Here is a 22142-nt window from a genome sequence, read left to right as displayed (position 1 = left end):
TTGAAAACGGAACCCGGCCAGGGCTCATTTACGAACAAGAGAAATTGGGAATTTCAATAGAGCGGGAAAATAAACCTCCCAAATTACAATCCCTAATCAAATTTTCCCCAAATAATGGCGCCTCTTCTTCATCGATAACATAAAAACAACTTAAATTCTGTTTTATTTCTATTTGAAAGATAATAAAATCATGGTCCGAGCTGTGAAAAGGGAACCGCCACCCAGTAATGGAGTTGAAGAGGAGACGGCGAGAGAGCTCAGAGCAGTAAAACGAGAGCGGCTGACTCGTAAAGTTCGCGGCGGTGGTGGGCCGCACCAGCAAGAAGAAGCGGGAGAGAATAGGACGGAGACGCCGACGGATACGCCGGCGGATCCGAGGCTCCTTCGGTCTAAATACCATGCTTTGTTTAACAAAATCAATGGTTATTATTATTATTATTATTTTACCTTTTTTTCTTTTGGTTTATGAAAGTTTGATTTTGTTTCTGATTATTAAATTAATTTGGCAGATGAGAGAGATGATTTGACGAAAACTGACTCGGATAAATTTGCTTCTATTTTTAAGGAGGTTGAAGATTTACATAAACATGGTATTTCTATAATTCTCTTTTTGGGTATTTCTTTTTAGTTGTTATTCATCAAGTTTAGTCATATTTTAGTAGTAATTATGTATAACCTAATAACAAGAATTATGTTTGTGGCTTGATGAGTTTGGTCTAGTCGTCTAAGACTCAGCTGTCTGGGCACCATGGTCGCGGGTTTAAACCCCGGCTATGCGCTTTTTATTAAATGGAGTGGTTGGGACTAGGTTGATGTCCATTATAGCTCGGAATTGCTCGACGTGTGGGCTTGCAGGTGGTTCACATCCCGGTGTTTGATAGAGGTCCTGGGCTTCTAGTCGGGGGAGTGTGCTCTTGTCAAAAAGAAAAATAAAATTATATATGTGCAATTGAAAAACGCTTTATTTTTAATAAAAGTACGACTTGTTTGGAGGAATTTATGTCCATAGAGTTCAATTGTCATTTTTCAGTATGATTTTTCTTTTCTTCTTTCGAAATGTTTGAAGAGAAGTGATGACTAGCATATACTTGTGCATTTTAATAGATGTTTATGAATAAAGTGTTAGTTTGATAATGAATGTGAAATTGCTGGTTATTTTACAGTGCAAAGGCCAAGAGAGCAAGTTGCAGATGCAGAGGCATTACTGGGCATTGCTAGCTCATTGGGCACGTCGGTTAAATCGCAGCACAATGAGGGAATTACTGCAGCAGATTTTGTGTCTGGTTTGCTTGCAGGATTTGGCCAATCCAATAGGACATTAGGAAGTCAGGAGAATAGTAGTAATGTCCCTACTTCTATCAACTGGAAACATATCGGACTTGTTGTTTCTCCTATTTTCATGAAATGTAACGGATTTAGCACAATGTGAGTTTTTTAAAATAAAGTTGTGATGTTTTGTTTTGCCGAATTCTGTCCCCTGATGTTTTATGTTCCTTTGATGATTCTTTTTTGTTTTTTCTAAAGGATTGGACCAATGAAAACTGAGTTTAAGCAAAGAAAGGCTGCGGTTCCCAGAACCAAACGTGTTAGGCCAACTGAAAAATCTCGGCCTGAAGAGGTGATGTTTCTAATATCCAGTGTTTATTCTTATTTATGTGTAAATTATGCCCTCCTTAGAGGGAAAATAAGCTGGAGAAAGATAAACGAAATATCATGTCTGCTTCGTGCATGCTAGCAAATTAGCAATATCAATTGAATTGATAGACTTTCATGCTATTTGCTCGACAGTCATTTCTTTTATTTTAATCTTGAAAATGAATAAAACATAAATACATCGACTCCTACTTGTGAATTGTATGATATTGAAAGCTATTTCTCTAAGCGATTCTCTTAAGTAACTTATCTAGCTAGTTAGACTATGGAGCATTAACTTGTTTTTCCCAGTACTTGAAACAATGTGCATGCATTTGTATTTCAATTGTGCATATGTTTCCTTTAAAATCACGTAAATTTTATCTCTTGTTTGTGAGCTGTGATTTAAAAATGTGTCATGGAGAGTTTTATGTTGTCTGATTTAAGTTGCTTAATTACAATCGAATGTTAAATACATCTAAGTGGTTCTGCTATGGGATATCAATGTGTCCTTCCAAGTTTGTACTGATACAAATGTCATGTTTTGTGTACTCTAGATTGAAGAGACTGAGGCAGAAAAGAAAACAGATACTGATAATAATATGTCAACGATGTTTGAGATCTTAAGAAGGAACAAACGTGTTAGACTTGAAAATTTGATCTTGAATAGAAGGTCTTTTGCACAGACTGTAGAGAATTTGTTTGCACTGTCCTTTTTAGTCAAAGATGGGAGGGTTGAAATTTCTGTAGATGGAAGCGGCCATCACTTTGTCTGTAAGACATACTTTATGATCATGTACTTATTTCCATATAGTGCGTACTGTACGTGTGTACATCTCGGCTGATCTCCATATTTTGCTCCTCAGCTCCTAGGAATGCTCCTGCTGCCAGTTCTGTGATGTCAGGGGAGGTTGCATACAGGCATTTTGTATTCAGATTCGATTTCAGGGATTGGAAGGTATAAAATATACTTGTTTAAAGTTAACTCAACAGATAGTGTTAGCATTTTAGATTCAAACAGATCAACATTTTTTTTTGTGGTATGGGTTTGCGAAATGGCTAAACTCTATATGAAATCATCCTTATGTAATCCACTTTTTTTGAGACTTGTGTGTGCTAATACTTGAATTTTAGGTAATGACGGACGTAGTACAGGATGGCAATGAGCTAATGCCAGATCGGAAAAGTGTTGTTTCTGAGTCAGAACGAGAAGCTAGCGTACACCAAGGAAATGTGAACAGGACACCTATCAGGAAATTGTCTAGGCATCGAGGTCTTGTTTTACAAGAAGATTCTATAGTAGAAGACTCTCCTGATATTGGAGCTGCGAAAGGCGTTGGTTCCCTTCGGTGTAAACGAAAGCTCAACTGAGAGATTTTCTTATGTTAATCTATTTTTGTATTATGTATAGGCAATCCATCCTTTGGGTTCTACTTAGTTTTGGTGTGCACTTCTTTCTATTTTCGCACATTGTAACTTAGCTTAGATTTCTAACTTAAACGACTCTTCTTTGTACCTATGAATTTATTAACAGTTCCCATGCTTTTTAAATTTACCGCTTATGATTTTTTACTTTTTTTATTTTTAACAGTGTGATTACTTACAAAGTGTATCAAGGTAAAATAATATACTACTAGCAGTAAAACAGAGTGCACATTCAACTTCTAATTAAGGCTACATTTATTCGCGCTATCCCACTGGATTGGATTAATAAAACAATTTTATAGCTTCATATATTTTTAATTTTGTATATTCGAAATAGTAAATTAAAATTTTGATTTTTATACTATTTATTTTTAAAAATGTGCCACATTATCCTAGTGTTTGTTTAATTTATTTTGAAACATTTATGTTAGTTCAATTTTTTTAATTCTCTATCTCAAAATGTATTCAGTTATTTAATATTTAATAACATTAAAAATATAAAATAATTATTTTTAAAATAAGGAATTCAAAAAATAAAATTAATTGCTTTGAAAAGAAAATATTAGAAAGTTGAAGTGAAGAAGTTTATCGATAAATAAAATAATTTGGAATAAAATAAGATATCTAAATTTTGTAATTTAAAATATTATATAATTATTTTTAAAATTTACAGCAGGGATGAATAGGTAATTTATTAGTTTTACAGTAACCAGAAAGTAAAAAAGAAGGCAAATTTTATATTCAATGAATGTGGTACATAAACAAGAAAATCATGGGAATTTACAAATGAAAAGTACTTAGTCAAGAAGAGAGAGATAGAAGGAGATTTTACAAATATTCACCAAATTTAAAAACCATATGACAGTAAATTTAACAGATTTTATGAAAATTTAAAAATCAAGATAAAAGATCCGGTAAAGTTGTAAAATAGTGAGGAGTATTCGTAGGGAATTAGTTAACAACTAATTAGGCTCATTAATCTTTAAATAAGAGCTCTCTATTTGTAAACTCACTAGTTATATATTCACTTCTTCTGCATTATATTCTAGCTAGCTATTAGGGTTTGATGAACCCTAATTCTCTTCTTCAAATCTCATTGTTTTAATTGATAGAGATTAATTATAAAGTGTATATATTTGAAAAGGGTTCATTTTATATCTTTTTTGTTGGTTTTTTTAACGTAAATGACAAAAAAGTTTGGTTCACCACCGGCAAGTCTAGTCATTTCCCGGCCTGTTTGCCGAATTGATACACGTTCTTCTCCGTCACCGGAATCTTTTCCGATCACTGATACGTGTTCTTCTCCATCGCCGGAGCTCACTACAGTAACCACTCTCCCTAAACGGTACGTATCTATGCATGCTTCAACCATTAATGTATATTTTAATTTAATATTCTTAGATTACCATTTTTTCTAATTCACATTATAATATTTTCCGTAATATTTCAGTTTCATTTCACTCAAACTCCTTACGATTAGAGATTTCACTTATCAATACTTTTTTTTTTATTATTATCATAATACTTATCTAGTACTTAAAAGTAGGAAAAATTAATGGTGCGTTTTAAAATTTAAAGAAAAATACAAATTTTGATCTAAATTTTTCTACATCTTATGACTATTTTTATATCTCAGAATTTAGTCGAAGAAATTGAAATATGACAATATAATTGAAAAGTATTAACAATGAATTGTATTCAAATCTAATTTTTGGCTTTTAGTAAAAGGAATTGAATGCTTAGATATGAATTAGAATTAATAGTAATCAATCAAGTACTACATAATTAATGTAACAAAATGATTTGTCAGTATCATTCAATTATGCAATCCTATAATATTTGCCTCTGAATCATGGCAATATACTAGTGGTGTTGCCCTTAAAATTATGGCAGTGGAAATTTCTTGATAATGAACCTCACTTCACAGTTAATACCTTCACTAGAATATGCTAAATTAATTACAATTCAAAATAAATTACAGTGGCAAAATGTTGCTAAATGTGTTAATACTGTTAGCTTATAGTATCTATTATAATAATTTTGAATTTGCTTCATTTACCTCTGCTGCAATATATCTGTAGTTTCATTAATTATATAGAACTAAATTTTTCATCAATTTTTTATAACAATTACAACTGTAATTTTTTGTTGTCTTGTTTGAAACTGTTATTCAAATATATGTATTATAGATAAAAATAAAAATTTAGATAAAAAATTAAAGTTATTGCAATAACACAAGCTTGTAGAGTTTTCTTATTAATTAATCAACTGTGACTAAGACTCATATTATAAAGTTTTTAACCCTAAAATTTAGCATCAATTTGATGTAGGATGACACCTAGTTAGTGCTTTTTTCAGTAGTTGAGATGTATAGGTTACAAATTAATTGGGCAACAATCTTAAATAGCAACATTTTTAGAGTTCATCTCTTGTGGTATTTGTCCACTACTTCTCCTAGATATGAATTCCATTTTTACTTGTATATCCCCACATCACAAAGTAATTTTCATGGTATAAAAAGAAATTTTTTTACTGAATTAATTTTGATCTTATCTATTCTAAATTTTGTCATGATCAATGAATAGACATAGATTGACCAAATACTGTGAAGACTGCTATTTGTGTATGATGATGAAATTATTCAGAATTTAATTTAAATTGAAGAAAAGTTATCAACCAAAGAAGTGAAATTTAGGAGAGATTATCAAATATGTGGACTAAAAGTAGGAAAAAAAACAAAGTGAAAATAATTTCTTACTAACCATGATTTTTTGGAAGAAATAACCAAATTTATATATGTATTCTTCATTAGCAATGATCAATTAGGGTTTGAAAATGACAACTCTCTTTCTCACACTCTTTATGTGTATGCCTTTAATTTCCTATAAATTGAGATTACTTGTACCACTCTTCTCTTCATTTCCAAATCATTTTCTCTTTTATTTCTTCTTTATTTCAACCTCTTTTAATTCACTTACAAATTGGTAATCACATTTTTAATTCAATCCATTTTGTTTATTTAGTCATTTTGTAAATGTTTTACCTCCCCATTTTCCTCCAATTATCATAAGCCTTCTTCCATGTGCATAGGTTTTTATCTTTTTTTTTTCTTCTCCAATTGCATCATACTTTTGGAATTTGCTCATATATCTATATTGTACGAAAACATAAACGTTGTAATAGAAAAACGTCGAAATGTAAAGCTCGAATAGTTTTCGTGCAACATAGTGTACATATATGAGCTTGCATGTAGATAGCTAAACTTTTAAAAAAAAATTATCATGTTTCTAACTATGATTGAAATCTAATTTGCAGAAAAAATATTCAATGGCTGCTGAGGATATGCCCAACTCCACCAACGAGGTTGCGCTACAGGTAATTAGATAATATGCTCATTTAAATAGTTAGTTAACACTCTCCGATCAATATTTATGAATGTTGATATATATATAGACACATGATAGATTTCCCCACACCCTATAAGTCATTTAAATTACATTTAAGCATGTTTCATTTAAATACTATATAATGAATATGTTCATTTCAATAGTTAGTTAAAACTTTATTTTTTTATAATATTTAAGATATGTATCTTTTTTTCTTATGGAAAATACTACTACTAAGTAAAATAAATAACTTTAAGTAAGACTGAATAATCAAATCAAATCAACAAATTCAGCTTGATTTTGTTTTGTTTGATAATATAAAAAATTACCTTTTTGGTTTGAATTCAATTTAAAAGAAACATGCATTTTAGTTCAGTTTTGCTACAAATCAAATTGAAAAACCAAACCAAACTGATTGGCTTAGTTCAATTTGCATGAACTATTTTTGATTTTCATAACTTTTAATTGGTTTGATTTTGAAAAAAGAAAATTTAAATTTTAATCCGGGTTCAAGCTAAGTACACATCTTAATAATAATAACAACTAAGACCATTTAAAACTAAACCAAATCGAATAATCGAATCAAACTAACAAAAAATTGGGTTCGATTTGGTTTGATATTATATACAATTAATTTTTTAGTTTGATTTAATTTTAAAAGTAACAAAAGTTTCAGTTCAATTTTGCTACAAATAAAAAAGAAAAACCAAACCGACCGACCATTTTAGTTTAATTTGAACTATTTAAATTTTAATCGGTTTGATATGAAAAATTCAAATGCAATTGGTTGGGTTAGATTGAATTTAGTTCGGTTCGAACTAAATGCACATATAAATAAAAGAAATAATAAAAGGAGATACAAAAATCCTCTAAAAAAAGTCAATTCCCATATCTCCAATAAATTAAATCACATGCAAAACAAGGTTTGTGATTTGCTGATGTTACTCTTGACCGCAGAATTTGCTTCTTCTTTTGGGGCAAGTGGTATAAAATGCATGTTACTATTTGTAATCATTCTGATTTTATCTGATATTGCAATTATCATTGTCCCTATTATAATTGTAATGAACAGGTGATACAACAACGTTCTAGCCCTACACAAGATGCTGTAGCTGTCACTAAAAACAGCAATGGCCACCAAAATTCTCCTCTGGAGAAAAAGAATCGCCTCTCCTGGAAGAGCACAGGAGGCTGGACAGCCGCTGGCATCTGTCTAGGTATGTCTATCCATTCATATCTAGTTCGGACTGGAAACAAATCTTGGTTGATCGTTTGTGTTATTGTTTTGCAGCGAATCAAGGGCTGGCTACACTAGCATTCTTCGGAGTTGGTGTGAATTTGGTGCTCTTCTTAACAAGAGTTCTCGGTCAAAACAATGCTGATGCTGCAAATAATGTCAGCAAATGGACCGGCACAGTTTATATGTGCTCCCTCATCGGAGCTTTTCTCAGCGATTCCTACTGGGGCCGTTACTTGACTTGTGCACTCTTTCAGCTCATTTTTGTCCTGGTAATCATTCTTTTCCTAGTTAGCACGGACACATGTTCTGTTTCGAAAAGGTTTCAGACATTTTATATTTTGGACACGGAACTTCATTTTACATAGAGATCTCAAAATAACACCGCGGGTCCATGTCTAAGTTTTCCGTATCTGTGTCCATGCTACCTTTCTTATTAATCATAATATCTATCCTAACCAATATGAACATAATAATGATTCAGGGATTGCTGCTATTATCGCTATGTTCTTGGTTTTTGCTGATCATACCGGAAGGATGCGGCGACGGAGTCCAAGTCTGTCAACCAACATCATCCATTGGTGTAGCCATTTTCTACTTATCAATCTACTTAGTAGCTTTTGGATACGGAGGTCATCAACCCACAATAGCCACTTTTGGTGCGGACCAATTCGACGAATCAAACCCTAAACAAAAGAACTCCAAATCAACTTTCTTCTGTTATTTCTACTTTGCACTCAACTCTGGTTCCTTATTCTCCAACACCATTTTGGTTTATTATGAAGATTCAGGCAAATGGACTTTAGGGTTCTTCGTATCATTGGCGTCTGCAGTTATGGCCTTGGTCTCTTTCTTGTTGGGGACACATGGCTATCGTTATATAAAACCATGTGGCAATCCTTTACCCAGAGTTGCTCAAGTATTCGTTGCGGTTGCTAGGAAATGGAGTGTCGATCCGGCTAATGCTCATGAATTGTATGAAGTAGAAGGTTCTGAATCTGCAATCAAAGGTAGCAGAAAGATTCATCATAGTGATGCGTTCATGTAAGTATTGTGTTTTTACTTCATTATGTCTGGCTAAATATTTTTGCGGTTACAGAACTATAAATTTTTCTCGAAAATGGTTTCTAAATTTTAAAAAAAAATATAGAACAGTTATTGAACTATTATGTTTTCACAAAATAGTTATGTACCAAACTGTAAATAATTATCAAACGGTTATCAAACTATATATAATTTTTGTAGAAAACAGTTATCGGCTTGTTGCATGGACCTTGTACAACTTTTCCTTGTCTATTTCTATAATTTGTTTTATAAAAGAATTTATAGTCCGGTAATCGTTTTGAAACTTATTATCGATAACCGTTCTATTATTTTTTATAATTTGGTAATTTTTTTTAATAAAAACGCTTAAAGCAAAAATATATAATACTAATTATGTTGGTGTTATTAAACCTTATTGTACCATTTGTGTGGGTGATGATCAGGTTCATGGACAAGGCAGCAACTATAACAGAAGATGACATGACTCGACAAAATGATCCATGGAGACTCTGCACCATAACTCAAGTTGAAGAAGCCAAATGTGTTCTCAAATTAATACCCATTTGGATCTGCACTATAATCTACTCTGTTGTCTTCACCCAAATGGCTTCCCTCTTCGTGGAGCAAGGAGATGTTATGAAATCCGAGTTAGGAAAATTCCACCTCCCAGCTGCCAGCATGTCCACCTTCGACATCCTCAGCGTCCTCATCTGCACCGGACTTTACCGCAAAGTGCTCGTTCCGATAGCCGGAAAACTAAGTGGAAATCCTAAAGGATTATCCGAGCTTCAAAGAATGGGAGTAGGTCTAATAATTGGAATGATAGCAATGCTAGCAGCTGGTGTAACCGAACTTCACAGACTCAAACATGTGAGTGAAGGGAATAAGGTAAGTTCCCTGAGCATATTTTGGCAAATTCCTCAGTATGCTCTCGTGGGCGCGTCCGAGGTGTTCATGTATATCGGTCAGCTGGAGTTCTTTAACGGGCAAGCACCGGACGGTATAAAAAGCTTCGGAAGTTCGCTGTGCATGGCTTCGATTTCTCTGGGTAATTACGTGAGTAGCTTTATGGTTTATATAGTAATGGGGGTCACAGCAAAAGGAGAGAATCCCGGGTGGATTCCGGCCGACTTGAACAACGGGCACATGGACAGATTTTACTTCTTGATTGCTGCTTTAACAGCTGCTGATTTTGGTCTATACTTGGTTTGTGCTAACTGGTATAAACCTATCAGTCTTCATGATGGCACCAAGGAAGAAGAAGAAGATATTGATGAGGTGGCCTGATGATGTACCATTTTGTTTCATAGTTTTCAATAAGCAACACCATGGAAGCATGACCTTTAGGTTTAACTGGGATGATTGCTTTCTTCTAGCTAGGGTTTCATTACATTGTTCATCTGGCTGTTTAGTTGAGGGCCAAAATTTTCTGTTTTTTTTTGTTGGATATTTCTGTTTATTTCTTAATGGAAATTTTAAAAATAGAAATTGTGTTTATAGGCATCGCCGGTGGTGTCAGTGGTGTTGGTTTTCTGATATGATAATTGGACTATTTTTAATTAGAAAAATCAAAATTTGAGTGGAGGAAGTATTTATATTTGTTGCACAACAGTTTTTCGTGTCTTATTCTTCTCCTTCTTGAAAGTAATACTGTATACATACATTTCTTTTTTTGGCAAAACAAAACAACCATCATATTTATTAGTTTTATACAAATATCACCCTTAGTAAAAAAAACTAATGTTCTGAAAAAATATTTATCTTTTAGCCCCTCTTCACTTGCACCCTGATATGATTATACTCAAATCCACACCTTTTATTTTCAATTCCACCATAACCTAAAAATATTGACACCGTTACTCATCGGTTAATATGACCGCCACGATGTCAAAAATACTCTTAAAAACATTTCAATTCTTAAAAATCATAACCTAAAACTAATTAAATACTAGAAATTTAGGGATTGTTTTTGGTTTTTTTACATTTTTAGGGACTAAAACTAAAATACATTTACAATTTGATTATTTCACATAAAAAATCAGATTTCATGAACAATTTTAGATACATTTAAAAACATCTTATACACATCTCAAAAATTAAATATATAGCTGAAAAAAATACATGAACTATATCAGAGATGTATCTTAATGGATATACTAACTGCCACTAATAACTGACGAGCTGAAGAAGCTGGTGTGCTGATGCACAGACACTTCTGACATGACTAACGTACTAACACAACATTGACACTGATGTAGTACGTGCTATTTTTTATTTGAAAATGTATAAAATATAAAAAAAGTTCTTAGTAAAAATAATTTGACAATTTAGCATTTCTGAAAATTTTAAGGCTATTTAGTATTTTTTTAAGAGCAAATTACTATAATCCCACATTGTCATAATTCACACCTTTATTTGAAAATTAAACGATACGATTCTTCACTTTTGTTTCTGTCAACGATTTAGTCATTCCATCAATTTTTGGTGTTATTCAACTGAGTTATAATCCACCACTTTTGTTTTCCTCTGTCCCTCACTTTTATTTCTGTCAATGATTTCGCCCCTCATGTTTGAAAATTAATATACCCCTAAATCCTTTAAGAGCATCCCCAATGGTATTCTTTAAAATAAAGAGCATCTTTTGTAAAATAAAGAGCATCTTAAAGATAAAGAGTGATATTTAAAATTGTACTCCAATGGACTCCTTAATATCAGTTTTATTGTATATAATTTTAATAATAAAATAAAAGTATTAAATAATAATAATATTAAATTAATTGCCTCTCTAATATTAAATTTTTTATTTTATTTTGTTTTCATATAAAATATTAATAAAATATTAAATATTAATAAAATAATTTTTATTTAATTAATTTTTTATTTATTTATTTATTCAATTTTTTTGACTAAAAGTAAAAATATAATATTTAAAAGTAAAAATAACCACCTTATTTTTTAAAATTTAAAATTTTACTATTTGAAAAATGAAGTAGAGAGTGAAAATGGCTCTCTACATGTGGAGAGCCATTTTCACTCTCTACTCTAAATATAAAGAATAGAGAGTCCATTAGATTCCTAATTTATTGTCAAACTCTTTAATTTAAAGAGTTTGACAATTTTAGAGAGTCCATTGGGAATGCTCTAACTCCATTGACTAACATCAAACACTACTAGAAAACAGGGCATTAACGACGGACTTTTCCATCGCTAATGCCCCAAATTTCGTCGCAAAACACAGTTTGCGACGGAATAATGGCAGACGTAGTCCGTCGCAACATTTTTGGTCGCAAACCATAGCAGACCTGTGTTTGATGATAATATTACTGTCTATTCTCTTATGAATGTGCAGGGCAGCTGGAATGTTGGCCTAATCAACGCCTCCTTTTCTCCTTCGGAGGCTGGAATATCTTGAGTATTTCGTTGGCCCGTACTGGACAAGAAGATGCCCTGAGGTGGCACTACGACGCAAAAGGGTGTCTATACGGTGAGGAGTGGCTATCACCTCGCGATGAATATTAAAAATGATGCATCCCAGTCAGATCCTTCAGTGTCCTTGAGATGGTGGAAGTATTTTTGGAAAATGGCGATTCCAGCTAAGATTAAGATTTTTCTCTGAAAGGGTTTTCATAACTGGATCTCAGTCAGACTAAATCTTTAGAGAAGATGTATGCGTTTAGATGTTTCTTGTCGTCTTGTGGTTGTGATGTTGAAACCTGAGATTAATTGGAAGTTGCAGGACTTGGTGATTCATGCGTATACTGAGTTGAAAAAAAAAAGATTTTGCTATTTTTGGGACTCTGTTGTGGTTAATTTGGCATAATAGAAATGTTAGATTGTTTGAAGGAGAGGAAAAATCTAAGGTAAAGCTAGTACAATGGGCCATGTCCTACCTTGATGATTTCAGAGTTGCGAAGGTTAACCAGAAGGGTTCAAATTATGGTGTTGATAGAGTTCAAGCTTTGGACTTGGATAGAAGATGGGTGCCACCGAGAAGAGGAGTGTTTGATGTGAATGTGGATGCAAGCTTCACAGGCAACCAATTTAGTACTGGTGTGGTCATTAGAGATTGGCGAGGAGAGGTCTTAGCAGTAGAGTGCATGAGGTATGAGGGTCAGATGCAGGTGTGTACGAGAGAAGCTCTTGCTATTAGAGATGACATTAATTTAGCTACCGAAACAAATCTTACTCCTTTTGTTATCAATTCTGATTCAAAAGTCATAGTGGATAGTTTCAACAACGACAGTTGGCTTGGTAATGATGTTGGTCTTACTGCTCAGGATTGTTTCGACGTTCTCCAAAACAGTAGCTGTGTTGGTTTTGTTTTTGTTCCTAGACAAAATAATGCAGTTGCTCATATGCTTGCAAAGAGAGCTCATGCTTAGAGCAATAGCTAGTCTGGATGAATGGGAAATGTCCCACCAGATATTATTCGCTATGTAATAGCCGATCAATCAGCTTTGATTAATATTACTTCGCGTTTTCCTAAAAAATGTCATTGAAGGCTGTAAAGAGCAACAAGATAAATTTTATTAAAATCGAATTATGATAGTTCAGTTGATATAAGATCATATCAAGTTCACATCAGGTTCACCAAATTAAAATAGTTTTTTTTTTAATTGAATTGACTTTATAGAAATGTGAGTTATTATTAAATTGAATTGAACTAGTTGGTTTGACTGACTTTTTGTTTAATGTGCTTTATACGTGCATATAATTTTTTATATTATAAAATAAATAAATAAATTATAATATAGCGTCAAACCAAACTGATTTTGATTCAGTTTGGTTATTGGATGGCAAAATAGATGGTTAAATCAAATAAATAAATAAATTATAATATAGCGTCAAATCAAATAAGTAAACTATAATATAGCGTCAAACATAACATGAATGGAACTAAGATGGCAAGATAGATGGTTATATTTTTATATGCTTTTCCTTTAATTTGAAAATAGAACACTATTATACATTTTTTCTACTCTATTTCTTAACTATCATTCAGCATATACATTGATCCCATTGTCTATGTAATTGAGCATTACTGTCACCACCATCTTTCCCAACAAAAATAATTTAATAAAAAACTAATAGAATTATACTTGATTTTCCATCAAATTATGATCATATATTTTCAAAAGTACTAAAGATCACCTTCTTCTGTGGAGCATTTTCCTTAACTTCTAGAAAAGTATAATCCAAAAATTTGTGGCTTCAAATTCTAAACTTATTATTTAATGGAAGGTCAAGCTTGGTATATCAACGCTCAAAAGCTTTCAAATCACCTCCATCAAAAAAATCAATCAATGACATCACACCGCCGATATCATCGAGCTTCAATTTTTAATTCTACTTCTATAATCCAATCTTAGATGGAGACTATTTCCTCCATGCCGATTATATTTTACTTTTAATGTATATACATATAAAAATACAGGAACAAAGGAATTTGGAGTAAAGCAAAATTATCAAAAGCGCCGCCGCCAACACCGATTTTATCTTCAACATCATACTGCAATAAACAGTGCCACAACCACCGTCACCCCTGCTACATCAGTTGTTAAGCCAGAATCAATTATTTTCTAGTTTTACGCCTTCAATTCGTGCTTGGACAGATTCAAAAAATACCTCAGATCTCCACCATTTCCACATCGAGGAGTAGCGACGGAGCGAGCCGCATCGGCGATCCAGCTACCGACACTGAAAGTTCGGCCACCGGCGGACCATAGCAAACTGGCCATAAATAAACAGACCTGATACATTAACTATGTGGTAGGAGTTGTGGCTGTTGGAGTAGAGAAAGTACGGATAAAATAGGATTAGAATAAAATGGGCTTATTTTCATCCGTCGTCCCTGACTTTTGAGCTTTTTTTCACTGACGTCTCTAAATTTCATTTTCAGCCTGTAAACCCCATGAACTTTGATTTTCCGATCACAAAAGTCCTTTTGTCCAAAAAAATGACTAAATTACCTCTAATAAAAAAATCAAAATCTAACCAAGACAACCCCAACCAACCCAACCAAAACCTATTCACCCTCAACCCAGCGCCCGCCACCGTCGGTGCTCCATCAGCTACCGCCGCTCCGGGTGGAGCTGCTTGCCTGATCTTCTCCAAAATGGAGAAGAACAATCATTCTTTCCCATGTGAGGAAGAATAGATTTTCTTCCGCACATGGGAAAGAACGATTTGTTCTTCCCCATCTCTGTTTTTCTCCATGGCTAGAATTTTCCAGCCATGGAGTCCGGCCATGGAGAAAAACAAAGTCAGATTGAAAGAGGAAGGGAGGGAGCTGCGGTGGCCGGAGTGGCAGCGGTGGAGCGGAGGGTATTAAATTTTAATTTTATATTAATAAAAATGATGATTTTAGGTTTGGTTAGATAATTATAAATTTAATTAGGTGATTTTAAGTTTAATTAAGTAGTTTTTGATTTGATTCGATTGGGTTAGATTTTTATTTTTGTAATTACACATTTTTAGGAGTAATTTAATCATATTTTGGACAAAAAGACTTTTGTGATCGGAAAATCAAAGTCCAGGAGGTTTATAGGCTGAAAATGAAGTTTAGGGACATCAGTGATAAAAAGCTCAAAACAAGAACGACGGATGAAAATAAGCCTTAAAATGAGGTATAGATGCAAATAGAGTTTTAGAAAAAGGAGATTTTTGTATAAAAATAATTTCTGACTCACTAACGTAAACTTTTGACTTTTTGAGTTCTCAAATTTGGTTGCAAAAAGGGCCCATCATATCTTTGAACTAGCTCACAACGTTTTCCCATTTAAAACCCAGGCCCGGAGACGTCGTCTTGTTCTTTTGACTCTTGTCCGATTCCGAGTCATCATCATAATTCCCGCTTCTAAAACCCTTCTCTTCTTCCTCCCTCAAAAAACCCACAGAATGTCTTCACCAACACCACCCCAGCTCCTGATCCACAACAGATTCATAGCGTTCCTAATCTGGCAATCCATCACCTCCTCCTCCATCTTCCTCCTCTTCAAACTCCTCACAATCCCAACCCAACCCTTCCTCCTCTCCCTTCTAACTTTCCTAGCTTTTCAATTCTCCCAATTCATTTTCTCACTCTCCCTCTCCTTCCTCTCCTCCCCCAAACACTGCTCCCCTCTCTCCCCTCTCCAGCTTTCCTACGCTTTCATCCGCTTCCTTTTCGTCTCCGGCGACTCCTTCTCCTCTCTTGACTTCCGCCGCCGATTCTACCTCTCTCTGCGCCTCATTCTCTTCCTTCTGGCGGCGTCTTTTTCCGGGTTCTTGTCGCTTGTTTGCGCTTCTGGGTTTTGTGACTTTCGGGGTTTTGGGTTTGGGTTTGTTTATGGTTTGCTTTATGTTTACTTCCACCGTTGGGTCTTGGAGTTCCCTATTATTCAGGTTGGTTTGTTTTTATGAAATCTTGCGCTATTTTTCTATCTGTTTAGTACGGTGTGAATTCATCATTTAGGGTTACATTGATCATTGGTTGTGTTTTTAAAGTTTAGTTATTGATGAAAAATGTTGGAGTTGAATTATAAGTAAATGCGAAAAATGAATTGCTGTTAGTATTTTTGAAACTAGAGTAGCTGTTATTTAGTACATTAGCAAATGGTTTAATTGTTTTCATTGCATAACTGGAGAAATGAGCTTAACATTGAAATAATTGTCAGCCCTAGGATTCTCTCACGTGGACTGTGCTTTTAATTGAGATTTTATGCTGTATGATTTATTTTATCTTTTGAAGTTTGTGTAATTTGAATAACTAGTATGGCATTATATAGGAGAGATGAGTGGTTGGTTGGCTGACTTCTCGGTCCCTTTTCCATGATAAATCATTTGATATGAGCTGCTGCTTTCTGCCTGTTTCTCAAAACCTTTTATTGACTTCAAATTATAGCTACAACAATTTATATGTTCTATTGAGTCCAATGTCTGTTGTCGAACTTAGAATTATAGCTATTGCAATCGTTTTCTATGACTATTCATTCTGTTTGTTTTAAAATTTCAAGCTATAATTATTTTCCTTGTCATGGCTGGCTACTTCTGATTTAGTTATACTATTTTATCTTCATTAATAGACTAACCACTGGCCGATTTTTTGTCTTTTTTATCAACAGCGGCCCCCTTTCTACAGTTTTAAGATGAAGCTTCCGTTGGCTGTTAAACAAGCTTTTAAGCTTTCAAGCTCAGTGTACCTATGTTCATCAGTGCTGCTTGCGTTTCTTCCAAATCATTTTAACAGTTATGTGACACTGAGAAAGTTTATTACTGAACAAATTATCCTATTTTCTGGAAGTTTTTCTATGTTTATTTGCTGGGAATTGAGTCACCATTTACATCAGGTTGGTTCTTGAATCATATCTTGTTATATCTAGTTATTTTATGCACATTATTGTGATAGTTATTAACGAAAAACTCTCATGTAATCAACCTAAATTATTTGCAAGTTATGCCATCTATTGTCTGTTTGTTACTCTTCCCTTCTGCAAGTCAAGTATACTGGGTGACAAAATATCTTAAAGTACCTAGTATTTTGTAGTTTAGGCTTTTCTTAAAGAGAAAGGGATATGTAAAGAATATTCTCATCTTCAGAAGATAGCTTACATAAAAAAGCTACTAAATGTTTTTGACTGTATTTTTATTTTGTATTGCTTCATGCATGTGAAAGAATGGAAAGGGCATCAAGAAACAATTTTTAAGAATAAGAGCTTAGTGATTTATGTGGAAAACCCCTTCATTGTCCGTGTTTGAATTTGATCAACGATGATAAAACTAGAGAGTAATCATCAGGCCATGTTTGGTTCAGTTTATAATTTACTTGAAGAAGCAAAGAAACAGATGATAGCACCTAGTACAAGTTTTTTATAAGTTCCCAAGATTTTATGCAGAACACAAGTTACACAATAGGAAAATATTTCTTGCAGTAGTGTACCAAGTTGAGCAACGTAAGACAAGACTGTAATGAGGTTACATTGGTTAGAGTTAGTCACAATAATTATGCCAAATAGTAGTAGAACGAATCAGTCTTTCAAATTAAAATATGAAGCTAGAAGGTTTTTATTCTAACATAGAACTAAATGGGCACCAAATACATTTCCCTTCTATTATTGATTTTTTTTTTGACTTTGGATTAATACATTCATCTCAGTGTAAGGTATATGTATATCTCATATTTGGCATCTCTGTTTCCCCTTGTGAGGCCAGAGAATTACAGGTGTTTACCTGGTTCCTTTTCGTCCACCATCTTATAGGTTATATTCCATCAAACTTAACAATGTTGTTCATCACTTCTTTATTTCTCGGGGTGAGAAGTGTTTTAAATGCAAATGAATATATTAAGTTGGCTCTTTTAGTCATCATCAGTAGTAGTTATCTGCACTCTCAAACAACTTTCCTTTGTTTAAAGTCTTGACATCTTGATTTTGTGATGAAGGTGTTACATACAAAAAGGTTTGTATTTGCACCACCAAAATGGTCAGCAGCAGCAGAAACAAACCCTAGCGAGCCTCTCCTTGCAGCTTTGGAAGAGAGCACCCCTGGTTCTCTTCCACAGTATCTTGCATATCTTGATCTTTGTATGGTTTGTGAGAACAATGTTGATACTTGGAGGCGAGCTGCATTTTTTGAAGAAACTGGTGAGACTTACAAGAGAGTGGTAGCTGTATGCTTGCAACCTCTAGAGCATCTTGCGTCTACTGTGGCTGAAGGCTTTGAAAGCCAATCTGTTGACAAGGCCTACCAACAATTGAATCAGTTGCAGCCACAAAATGATTTGCAACTAGATCCAAAATGTTATGAACCGCTGAACAACTTCCAGGTATGGAAAAGTAATTGTTTATTATGTCGGTCAGTTTGATTGGAATTGTTTGAGTTATTTGAATGCTGAGTTCATTCCGTGTTTTTGTTTTCTGAACAAATCATTAGGTTAGATGTTCTCAGTTTCTTAGGTGCTTTAATATGCAAGTTGAGAATCTATAGAAATAAGAATCTAAAGCACATTTGTCTGCTGGCTTGATGCATGGATGTCTGATCAAACGTGTCTATGATAGTTTTTTCCCCCTCAAAGTTAACAAAAGTTGAATAATTGAATTAGAAAATAACAAACGTCTAGCAAAAGGACTATTAAGCCTACCATTTTCTTTTTGAGTGATATTGGGTCTGCCTTTCTCAATGGTAAACAATTGTGAAACTACAGATTTCACATCAAAGAGTATGTGTCGGAGCAAACATGTAATGAAATATTCTTATACAATCCCTTCAATGAATAAACAAACACTTGTAAATGCAGAGATATGGCAGCAGTTTTATGGACTTAATGCTAGACAAAAAAGTTGACTGGTTGATAGAACCTACCATATGTGTTTTTAGGATAGAAAGCTGGATTAGTGTTTAGAGATTATATTAGTTTGAATTTGTTGGCGGTTTGACAAATAAAGAAAATGGAACATGATGCTGGAAATTCTTAGAAAATGTGAAATTAGGGCCATTTGATGTAAGTTGATACTAAAAAGAATGGGAAAGGCTGTATGATAGCAAGGGGATTTGTTTGAATGACATGCTGAATGCTGGAAGTTGTTGGCTACATAGATGATAGAGTCAAAGTCAATTGATGTAATCGGATTAGACGTTGAAGAGGAAGGCTGTATGGCTGCAGTGGTACTGGTTTAATTGGCATATTAATCACTATCTTGCACACCTAAAGCATTTTGTTCCTGTTGATTTGGTTGTTAGCAAGTGCTAGCTGTGAACAATAACATTAGCTGTGTCACTGGTAAACTAGTAACCATAAAGATGTGATAAAGCTCTCTTCCTCTCGCTCCCTGATAAGAATTGATAAGTCCAAACAACGAAAAATCTGTAAAGAGGAAAATATCTATATTATTATTTAAATTTCCCTATTATATGAATTAAGTAGCCAGAAATTCCAGAAACTACTAAGGACATATCAATGATGTTTACTGGTCTGTATTCCAACATAAAGGAATATTTATGATGCCTGCATGCGTGCTGTTTTATCTTCCTTACAAAGATACTGAAAATTTGAAAAAAATTGTGCAAGCTGAGCAAATATCAGCAGCTTCTTTAAAGAAATCGAGTAAAACTTTAAATCCTATGAATGTAATTATATTTCACACCTTGTTGTCCTTGAAAAACCTTACTGGCGTGTCTCCATTATTTGTTTTCATCTGTAATTCCCTATCCTTGTATGAATTTTGAGATTATCTAATTTATGAAATTACAAATACCTGATTCCTTGGTCTGTTTACTGTCTCTTGCTTGGTCTTCCTTTTTATGATTGCTTATACTCAGGGTGTACATTTTTTAAATGGCTAATGATTTATCAACATATAGTTTATCTGGTGTGAATTTTTATTGAGCACCAGTCAATTCTAGCAGTTGTTTCAGCTCCTCTCCTTAGACTTTTTTAATGCTCAACTTTAAGGCCCAACACTTCTGTTTTGTCTATGCTATGGTCTGTGTTTGCCTGCACAATGTTTCGAAATATTACTGCAACAAAATTGGTACTTGCTCTATTTATATGGTTATGCGTAGGATTCAATAAGCCTTATGTTTCTTGTATCATACACTCCTCTAATGATACCGATATATGCTAAAAAGCTAGTATCAGCTCTGTGACTAACAGAGTACAAACAACTTTTGTACATAATTTATTCTTTACCATATCAATTTGCCACTTAAACTTGCACGCAATGGGAAATTAACTCCAAAGTTAATTTTTTTGTCAATTTGTCTCTTGAACCTGTCATTTTTATCAATTATATTAAACATGTCAGTTTAGAAAATAATTCTAGAGGGCTAATTGATTAAAAAAAATCGATTAACTGATCAATTATGATGTAATTTATAAAAAAAAATTACAAGTTAAAGGGACTGATTGATAAAAGAATTATTTTTCGAAAATTGCCCATCACCTGTAATTTTTTTGATAACCCCATCACTTATAAGTTGAGGGGAGAAATCGATATTTAAGTTATTCTTTTTTGCTCTTTAATCCTGGATGTTTTCTGCGTGTTGTGGAGAGTAATTATGGGATTATCAAACAGTTTTTGAGTAGCTTACCGATAAAAGAAATTCTCTCATAAAATAAAAGAATCTAATATGAATTGGTACTCGAAGATAGATAAAGTGGTTTGCCTATTTAATAATGGTTGCCAATTTGTGCAGCAATTTGCATGGTGTGCAAGGACGGCGGCGTTCTTAACAGTCCGCTCACACACGGAAGACAGGTTTGGAGTCGCTCAACTGTCTGGTAGCAATGCTGCTGTTATCTCTACACTTTTATCTTGCCTTCTTGCTGCTGAAGCACTCATGGGCAAAAAGACTAACTTGCAGACCTCTCATCAGTTGATGGGGCCAGGGGGCATTAAATGGGCTACTCCGAACACAGTTAGGCGGGAGATTGTGGTGGTTAAAAAGATAAGTGGGCCATTGTACTCAAAAGCGTATGCCATAGCCGATGTGCTGAAGACCTCAATTTACTCTATCGTGTCAGCTTTCCATGATGAAATGCTTGCAAGTGAGAAAGCTGGCCATCTTCATAAGGATTGGCTTATTAGTGGGAAACCTCTTTTTGGAAACAATGAGCTGCTCCTCCAGAAATTGCGCCTTTTCCTTGATTTTCGAGCTAGCTAGCTGCCAACTTGTTTATTTAGACTCCAAGCTTTGCTTTTGTTTCCCTGTTTGCCTCCGTCATTTGAAGAAAACAGCATTTGAGAGACGGTCAAGTTTTTCAACCTGATGCTATTTGCAGGATTGAGCAGGTGAGTTAAATTTTGTTTAAGGGTTAATCGGACGTTAACTGGGGTTAATGTGTTCCGTAATTGGTAAAATGCACAAGAGGCAGCAGGATTCCAGTTGCAAAACGATGTCATTACTTGGTTGAAATGGCGAGGATAAAACCGATAAGTACTATTAACAGAAACATAGTATTACCCTCTTCAAACAGTTGGGTAATTGTGTATTCGTGGTTTCAGTTTAACCATCCAAAGTTATTGTTGGAAGGCCTGTGAATCTTGAAAAATTGGATTATTTTTATATGAACTCTTAAGATTGTCTGAGAGAGCATCTGAGATCTGAGATCTGAGATCTGATGTTTGTTTTTTCTATTTTCATAGGCTTTTGGATCATCTTTCGAACTGAATACATTCTGTCAATGAAACTGATCAGGATTGAGGGGGTGCGAAAACAGAATGAAATCAGAAAACCTTACCGAAACGAAAAGTTTAACATGATTTGGTTGTTCCTTATAATTGTTTTTTGAAAAGATTGTTCCATTTAAATTTTAGTTTAAATTAATTTGAACCAAATCAATTATTTATGTTTGGTTTGAAACTTCTATTTTTTTTATAAATTTAATTTGGTTTGCTTTTAAAATTTAATTTTTCAATTGGGAAAACTACACTATATATATA

At 33.8% G+C, this 22142-nt stretch overlaps 3 protein-coding genes across 4 annotated transcripts; all 3 read left to right on the top strand.

Moving 5' to 3' along the window:
* Nucleotides 1-3204, top strand: LOC126670727 (non-structural maintenance of chromosomes element 4 homolog A-like). Its single transcript, XM_050364544.2, has 7 exons — nt 1-422; nt 510-590; nt 1164-1425; nt 1525-1618; nt 2190-2406; nt 2499-2590; nt 2767-3204. Exons 1-7 carry the CDS (start codon nt 191-193, stop codon nt 3001-3003), a joined length of 1215 nt encoding a protein of 404 aa, XP_050220501.1. The 5' UTR covers nt 1-190; the 3' UTR covers nt 3004-3204.
* An 880-nt stretch (nt 3205-4084) lies between these two features.
* LOC126666907 (protein NRT1/ PTR FAMILY 7.1) lies at nt 4085-10221 on the top strand. 2 transcript variants are annotated; one of them, XM_050359813.2, is made up of 6 exons: nt 4085-4402; nt 6373-6432; nt 7516-7660; nt 7735-7952; nt 8165-8724; nt 9168-10221. In XM_050359813.2, exons 2-6 carry the CDS (start codon nt 6385-6387, stop codon nt 10009-10011), a joined length of 1815 nt encoding a protein of 604 aa, XP_050215770.1. In that variant the 5' UTR covers nt 4085-4402; nt 6373-6384; the 3' UTR covers nt 10012-10221. The 2 variants fall into 2 exon arrangements, with proteins under 2 accessions (XP_050215770.1, XP_050215771.1); XM_050359814.2 differs by lacking the exon at nt 4085-4402 and adding an exon at nt 5991-6041.
* A 5292-nt stretch (nt 10222-15513) lies between these two features.
* LOC126669851 (uncharacterized) lies at nt 15514-21788 on the top strand. The gene is made up of 4 exons (XM_050363419.2): nt 15514-16107; nt 16827-17051; nt 18143-18526; nt 20896-21788. Exons 1-4 carry the CDS (start codon nt 15622-15624, stop codon nt 21361-21363), a joined length of 1563 nt encoding a protein of 520 aa, XP_050219376.1. The 5' UTR covers nt 15514-15621; the 3' UTR covers nt 21364-21788.
* Nucleotides 21789-22142: the final 354 nt, after the last annotated feature.

This window comes from Mercurialis annua, linkage group LG2, assembly GCF_937616625.2.
Source record: "Mercurialis annua linkage group LG2, ddMerAnnu1.2, whole genome shotgun sequence".
Classification (NCBI taxonomy): domain Eukaryota; kingdom Viridiplantae; phylum Streptophyta; class Magnoliopsida; order Malpighiales; family Euphorbiaceae; genus Mercurialis; species Mercurialis annua.
This window is presented reverse-complemented; position numbering and strand designations above follow the sequence as displayed.